General features: G+C 45.6%; 1 protein-coding gene across 1 annotated transcript; it reads left to right on the top strand.

Moving 5' to 3' along the window:
* Positions 1–886: 886 nt before the first annotated feature.
* LOC123497784 (E3 ubiquitin-protein ligase SINA-like 10) lies at positions 887–2,456 on the top strand. The gene is made up of 2 exons (XM_045234543.2): positions 887–1,440; positions 1,538–2,456. Exons 1-2 carry the CDS (start codon positions 1,198–1,200, stop codon positions 2,273–2,275), a joined length of 981 nt encoding a protein of 326 aa, XP_045090478.1. The 5' UTR covers positions 887–1,197; the 3' UTR covers positions 2,276–2,456.
* Positions 2,457–8,026: the final 5,570 nt, after the last annotated feature.

The raw sequence follows: 8,026 nt of genomic DNA, 5'->3' as shown, positions 1-8,026 counted from the left end.
GTTTTGTCCTACCTAGATCTTTTCTCACATATTCTAATTTGGGGATTATGCTGGCGGTTCGTGTTCTGATGTGGAGGTATTTCTATTCTTGTCTCTCCTTAGGTTCAAACAAGCTTTCCTGCCACCTATTCTCCACTATGTTATTTCTAGGGTATTAGGTGATGCTTAGCCTCTATTGTAATCTTGGATGTATTTTCTACTCTCTATGTTCTGTCGACCGGTGTTTAGCACAGGTTGCTTGGGAGCCCATACTTGATTTCCCACATCATCATTGGTGTTAGCTTTTTCGTGCTCCAGCAACGTTGTTCAAGCCTTTCTCGTGCACCGATGCGAGGATGATCTTGGTTGGTGCCCTCTCTGGTTATCCCCCTATGTCTCTGTAACCTCCAGCTACGGATGCCTGCTTAGAAATCTTTGAACTAGCTTGTTCCATGGTGTGGTGACAGATGGATTGCTCATTGCTTCTTGATGGCATCTACCGAATCAAGGGGTTATTTTTCCATTCCATGCAAGCAGCTAATAAAGATTTTTGGCATCGGGGGTCTTCAAAATCCAGTACCCTATTCCAGGGATCTTTTGGACGCTTGGGGTCATGTTGTTGTTATTTGCTGGTGGTAGCCAGCACATCAACCATGGCGTACTTGTGGCCATGTTGTTGTTATTTCCTGGTGGCGCACATCAGCCATGGGCCATGGCGTATGTGCCGGTCGATAGCAGTGAGAAAGGCGGGATGTGTCGTGACCTGGCTGAAAGGTTGTGATGCGTTGTGTGCTCCTTTGTACTATTTGGTTACGCGTGTCCCTTGTGCTTACACATGTATCCTTTTCTTTTTATAGGCTCCCACGTGATTGATGGTGTTATAATCTGGCGATGGACTCAAAAGTACTCCTCCGTGTATCAATTAAGCAGGAAACTATGTAAAAATAAAAACAATGTGCTTACATTTATGTTCCTCAATTTTTCTAGAACAACATTAATATATGGATAAACTAGCAATAATGAAATAGATTAAGAGCACGGCTTATATCTATAGCATATAAGTTTGGGAATGGAAACCACAATGGGGAAGCATTTATAGTGTATTGTGGCTGCCTCGGCACCTTTTGTTCTCAGACCTCTGCCCTCCTCTCCCACCTCCTGGAAAAAGTTTGGCCTGAGACATAGACAGCGGTTTTCTTTCCCCAAAGGCCAGCCAGGATGCAAGGCGCCGCCGTCGATGGGAGGAGCAGGGCTTTGCCGGACAAGGCCGACACGAGCTCCAAGAAGGCGCGGCAGGACCTGCCCGACGGCCACATGAAGCAAGAGGCGGCCGGTGGAGGAGACGGAGGCGCCATCGTCATGGCGGCGTACAACCCGCGAGCGGAGCTCGCCGTGAGGATCGACAAGCAAGTGCTCCACTGCCCCCTCTGCACCCTCCCCTTCAAGCCCCCCGTCTTCCAGGTTCCTCTCTTTCTTTCCTTCTTTCTTCCTCATGAGAGAGATCGATTCTTTCTGTGCTGATTTAAGGCCATCTCCGATTTTGTGTGCCTGCCTGCAGTGCAAAGCGGGGCACCCGGCCTGCGGCGGCTGCGTGGCCCAGCTGCCCTTCGGGCAGTGCATGGCGTGCGTGGACAGTGGTGGCTTCTTCGACCCCTGCCCTGCGCTGGACGCCGTGGTGTCCTCCACCAGGATCGGGTGCCCCAACGCCGGCTGCCAGTGGTACGTGACCTACCACGAGGTCGCCGAGCACCAGAAAGCATGCCCGCACGCGCCCTGCCACTGCACGGAGCCCGGCTGCGGCTATGTCGGCGCACCACAGGCGCTCGCCGGCCACATCAACACCGTCCACTCGGCGCCGTTGCGTGCCGTGCAGTACGGCAAGGTCAGCCAGCTCCAGCTGCCGGTGTCGACCCCGCGGCTGGTGCTCCTCGGTGACGACAACCGCGTGTTCCTCCTGACCGTGGGCGCTCTCGGCGCCGGTGCGGCCGTCGTGTCCGTGGTGTGCGCCAGGGCTAGGGCGGCGACGCGGCCCCGGTTCACGTGCAAGATGTGGGTCAACCTGGGGCCGCCCCCGGCGGCGGCGGCGAACTGCGGCAAGGAGGACATGGTGCTGGTGGACATGCACATCAGGAGCAGCTCGTCGCCCGGCGCGGTGGCCGCCGCGGACGAGCCAACGTTCCTGCCGGTGCCGCGGATGTACCTGGTTCCAGCAGCAGCAAGGGACGGGACGTCCATGGAAGTTCCCCTGCACATCCGCATCGACAAGCTCTCCCCTTTGTCCGACGCATTGGTTTGATTTGGTCCACCGTTGTTGTGTTGATGGGAAACAAACGATGCAGCTGAAACTATTTGGGTGATGTTAATTAGTAGATGCAGTTCATCTTTAATGTCATTGTAGGGTACTGTATTTAAATCGGAGGATATTATGCTTGGTGCTAATCCTGTCGTGAAATGCATCTTCTTCCGTTGTTATGTCATTCCAACTTGCAAGCATCTCATTTGCATCTGTTGCAATCTATCTATCTCAAGTCAGGAGTAGAGCTCAATCTCATGTCAAGAAATGTTATCCATGCTACGAAAGCGATGCTTAATGCAGGTTTAGTTGAGGATAGTGAAGAAGAAAGGAGGCCTTCTATCAAACAAATCTCCCAATCAGGATACCTAGCCAATGTTGATGCAGCATATAACCCTGCAGTAATTCCTGATGAAGCTTCTCTCAGAGTCTTCCTAAGGAATGAATCAAACCCATCTCCTTCCTAAGGGGGGAACTTATCTCTGCACACTGCTTAAACTGCAAATAATAAAGTGTTAAGCCCTCTTTGAGGGCTGCAGTCTGTCAAAAAAAAGCTAGTAACTTCTACTACACGTGGCCATAATTCTTTTCTAGATGAATGAGCTTTCTGAGCAAAAAAATAATCTGTTTTCTAACAAAATAATCTTTTGATATTAAAATGAAAACAAGCCATCGATACTATAAGGGTAAACATCTATTTACAAATGGAATGGCGGCCGAGAGTTACCCTACCAAACCATTGGTGTTTACTGATGGGCATGACATGCGTTTGGATAACTCCCAAAATTTAGATCTCACTCACTAACATTTGATTTATTTTTTGCTTTTATTGATAGTAGAAGACTACGCTAGCTAATGGAGCGTGAAAAAACTTTCTTTTTTAGTTGACCCTCTAGATTTTGAGGACGAACCATGTCGGCATATTTAAAACCGGGGTACCCTGAGGGTAACTACTACAGAAGGACCTCCCCAAAAAGCCACGTCGGTAAGGTTTTTAATTTCGGACATGGAAATTTTTTGGACGTCACCGAAATATGTAATATTTCTGAAATTCAGAAAATATTTCAGATTTTGAGTTTCAAAAATAAATATTTTTTAATGATTTTTAAGCTAATTTAAATTTTAGTTTGAATTTGGCTCAAATTTCATGGTTGCAAGTATTTCGAACCCCACCGAAATATGTGAAATTTCGATCCCTCGGTACATGAAGAAACTACACTAGAGTTCCTCTTGACAATTAGTACTACAACATCCAAAAGGAGCCAATTACATGGCTGCAGGCAGACCTTTGTGTAGGTTTACTTCCAAGTAAATCTACCCTTGTTAAACCATATCTACAAAAACGTCAGTAGTGACGTTTTGGGACGGTGCTATGTGTCCTGAACACGGGCCTCCTTAGCACACGTGCCTCGCATGCATACAACTTTCATAGAGGCCGTGTGAGGTCACGTTCCCGACCACACATTCAATGTGCGTGCAGGCTACTGTGCATAGCCTACCGCTGTCGGGTGTGACAAGTGTCGAGAAGTCCGCCTCAATTATCAAACGCGACTTCCACACATCGCCGACTCTCTCGGTCAAGGCAATCAATGCCACATGCTCCCGCAAGGACTCCATGGAGTTGCTCTTTCATGTGGACGTCAGGCAACATATATCTCTACTCTTATAAAAGACCGAGTTGGTGATGATGGTGTGCCTGCCATCGTGTAATATAGACTGTCCGATCTATATCTGACGGATAGAAAGCAAGCTATGGCAATTTTGCAAAAAGATACCCGCACCTCTCTCCACACTTGCAGATAAGGACTTCTCTCGTTCATCCTTTTCTCTCACAAGATAAACTACTCATACAAATGTATCTTGATGTTCCGTGCAATGCACGGGCATCTTGCTAGTCTTTCTATATTATAGAGTGCGATTTATTTATTTTTCAATTTGTCTCACGCAAGCGTTTGATTGCTAATATAAGCCTATGTTATTCTCATGCATTTTCAGCAATATTATTGATGCGTAATGGTATGATGCATCAAGCATGCCATGTTCTAGGTATTAGCGATTTATCTTTTTCTTGAATCTCGGTAGGATTTATTTTGGCAGCAAACTGATTTTTTTATCCCCAATTAAGCCTTTCACTTACTATCTTTGTTACAGCTTATGCTGCATTATACTCGCTGAGATGCAATTCCTTTCCTCTGACTTTGGAGTTGTGATGTTTCTGAAAACATTACATACAAGTTTGCAATTTGCTCCATCCAACAGGTTATTTAAAAGCGCCCTTCCCAATACGTCATTCTATATCAGCTGAAATTTGAAGCCATTGACTGATATGTATTTGCAGAGTCTATGATATATATATACCCATCTTTAAATATGTTCCCTAGTATTCCTCTTTCCTATTAACTGATTCATGAAAGGATTCCCTGAGGTGGCCAAATACATTACTTACGTACAATGCATATATGTGCTTCAATTTTCTCTATTAACAACTTGACATATTGATGTTAATTGTAATAATTAGTCTTAATATTTTATTTGTCGGCGCACATTTCTTGCCTGCTGGATCTTTCCCATTTGAAGAAGGCATGGTCAATTATTATTAGACCTTGTGTTTTTGTTAGGTGCTTTTGTATCGCTTATTTATTGCTACCAGAATGTAGCAACATATATCAATAGATATACTTCTTTTCTTGTTTTTCCAAAAAGAACCGGCACAAGAAGCTGAGGTCACCGCTTTGAATCTTAAATAATTGTTCCCTATTAGTACAATATTTTGATGCTCCATTGGTTCCAGAACTAAATTATGTATTAGTTTGCATCCATGCAGTAGGGGAAATATCTTGAAAGCAGTTCACATCCAGTTAACATTGATGGCCACAGATAGCGATCATGTCTATGTGGGAAACGTGATACATTCATTATTTGTTTGTGAGACTCAACAATAGGAGGTGAGTTCTTTTTCCACTTATCTGTTGGAGATGATGTCTGCGGATTTAGTGTTCAATGGAACGGCTTGATGCTTTAGGATACGTGATGCTTCACACCTCAAATACGCTTCAATTAGTTTTACTGTAAAAATATTGCATCACTTAGTATTATTATGATATACTATTTCAATCCATGCCACATTATTATTTTGAAATACGTAATCACAAACTTAAATATACATGTTTTTCAGTTAATGTTGTTCCAAATTAGTTCTGGTTGTTTGTTTTATTGATTCTAAGTTTCTGAACTTCTCATTCTTGTATAGGTAAAAGAAAACTTCCATATTGATGAGGATGATTCTTCATATGGAGTGTTACGGATCATGACAAATTGTAAGAGTGGGCCACAGTTTACAAGTAATTGAACCGTATTTTTTTTTGGATGCTTGGTGTCATTTCCTCTGTATTCGAATCTTGTTATGAATGGGATTCATTTTGCATCCTCACCAATCCATGATCTATGTATCAAATGGTTGTATGCATATTCTTGTGTGTTACTCAATATTACCTCGGTATCATCTAAAGTTACTTAAAGAGTGAATCCATTGAACATCCTTTGGCTTGGTGATTCTTTCTCTAGGGGCGGGAACGACACCAACAAGTAGAGTAACATGTATCACCGGACAGATCATGATTCTGTCATGGCAACGAGACAAGCACGAGCAGTTCACAACATTGCATTCATTTCTTTGCACGGTCAAGATTCAACAGGAGAGTTGAGTAGAAAATACTTTGCAGGTGACGTCTGTAGTCTACTGCACTAGCACCACCATATGCTTTGCTTTGTTTGCTAGTCCGGGAAGGGGTACTACTTACTTTGCCCGGTTCCCGCTGATGCCTCTGCACTCCTGTACTAACGTTGTCCTCTAGTATTGTGGCCTGTGATCCATCGACTCGGTTCATGGCCAATGTATAGCCCCAGGGTGATGCCCCACATGCCATGTAGAATTGGATGTCAGGAGAAATAGGTTTGGATGGGGAAGCGGGATCCTCTCCTCGCTCTCCTCGCTGTGCCTCCGCCTCGGCGCACCGCCCTTCTCATCGTGGTTGCATCCAAGTATGGCTCCTCCCCAGCGCTACGCCCGTCTGCCCCGTCTCGCCGCGCTCCGGCCGCTCCCTTGCCGGTCGAAGAGAAAAGGCACCGCCCCTTCAAGCGCCTCGCAGCTGCAGCTCTAACCTCCGCTCGACGCTCGGCACAGTTGTCCACAGCGCAGGAGCGCGTCCATGTACATGTCACTGCTGGCCGCGCTGGAGCAGCATTTGCGGCTGTAGCAGTGCTGGCTTGCTGTCGCTGCTCGCTTCCTGTATATGGGTTGAGCTAAAAAACGACTGTAGCTTGAGTTCAAATCTTGCCAACGCCAAGTTTGGTCCTAAAAAAACCGATTGTAGCTGAAAATTATATGGATTGATGTATTTAGCTGTAGCTTCTGTCAACAAGACATATGGACTACAGATGCTTGTTCATATGGACGTAATCAAAAATCAGACTGGCTGGCTGTCCATACGTTAACTGCCCCTTCTCAGTTCCTGGGCTAACTGATGGTTTGAGAAAGGGGTTCGCCTTTTCTCTCCGGTCGGCGAGTGAGCGGCCGGAGCGCGGCGAGACGGGGCAGACAGGCGAAGCGCTGGGGAGGAGGCACACTTCCATGCGTCAGCGGTGGGACGGGCAGTGCGCCGGGGCACGGCGAGGAGAGCGAGGCGGCGGCGCTATTGTGTCTCGCTGCCTGGTCTGTCTGTTTCGATCGAAACAGATCGAAGGCCACCAGTTCAATCAAACTATTAAACAGGTCAAACCGACCAAGGGGCAAAATCGTCCTACAAAATATTACGTGCGGGCCCAGACCTAAAAATTGAGCAAAAAAGTTAATTTGTGCTATTTTGTCTATCCATGAATCAAAGGTGTGTCATTAAATCCAATAAAAAGAAAGGTGTGCTATTGAGTTAAAGTACAAAGAAAAATGTGCCATTTTATCAAATTGCTCCTATTTCGACGACTTAGATCGCTTGCCCCAAGAGAACCATCTGCTTGGGTGCCGCCACGGTCGCTTGCCCCAAAGGAATTCTGCTCTTGTCAGATCATTCAGGCCGAGGATGGCACTATTAGCTTTGCCGCGTTGTCCTATCCACGCTTCCAAATCTGGCAGAGGAACTCCAATGGACAGGATGTTCCCACGTGGGTGTTGTCAAAGAACATTGAAATGCATAACATTCTTGAGCTCCCTCCTCAGATTGACAGAGGGTCAAAAGAAATATTGGGATACTATGAGGATACTGATGAAATTTTTATATTAGTGCAACCCAATGTATACATGGTTCAACCTAAGTCGATGCAATCCAAGAAAATCCATGAAACAAATCATATCTTGAACTACCATCCTTTCACAAGTTTCTATGCAGCAGGTAATTTCTCATCCATAGTCCTTCTATTTCGGGAGTAACCTGATTCTATCATGTTCATGATTGTCCGAACCTCAAGGCAAGTTTTATTCTTTCATCCAATATTTTTTATGTGTTTTGATCATGCTACTAATCTTAACTCCATATCAGCAACTTTTGTTGAATCATTACTTTAAAATAATAGTTTTTTTCATGTTGATGACCCATCCCCATGGTGACTACGACATTTGTAGCGCGCGCGCGGACACACACACACAAACAAACACTACTAGGGAAAATCCTAGCAGTAGTGCGGGTTTAATGCCTATCAGTAGCGCGGGGAACCGCGCTACTAGTAAGGCGCTACAGCTAAAGGTTAGCAGTAGCGTGTGTT

The sequence above is a fragment of the Aegilops tauschii genome, chromosome 3, assembly GCF_002575655.3.
Source record: "Aegilops tauschii subsp. strangulata cultivar AL8/78 chromosome 3, Aet v6.0, whole genome shotgun sequence".
NCBI classification, from domain to species: domain Eukaryota; kingdom Viridiplantae; phylum Streptophyta; class Magnoliopsida; order Poales; family Poaceae; genus Aegilops; species Aegilops tauschii.
The sequence above is the reverse complement of the archived record's forward strand: the minus strand, read 5'-3'. Positions and strand labels throughout refer to the sequence as shown.

Coding starts and splice junctions, on each gene's coding strand:
- LOC123497784 (XM_045234543.2), top strand. CDS start 1,198: ATGCAAGGCGCCGCCGTCGATGGGAGGAGCAGGGCTTTGCCGGACAAG. Junction 1,441..1,537: donor TCAAGCCCCCCGTCTTCCAG/GTTCCTCTCTTT, acceptor GCCTGCCTGCAG/TGCAAAGCGGGGCACCCGGC.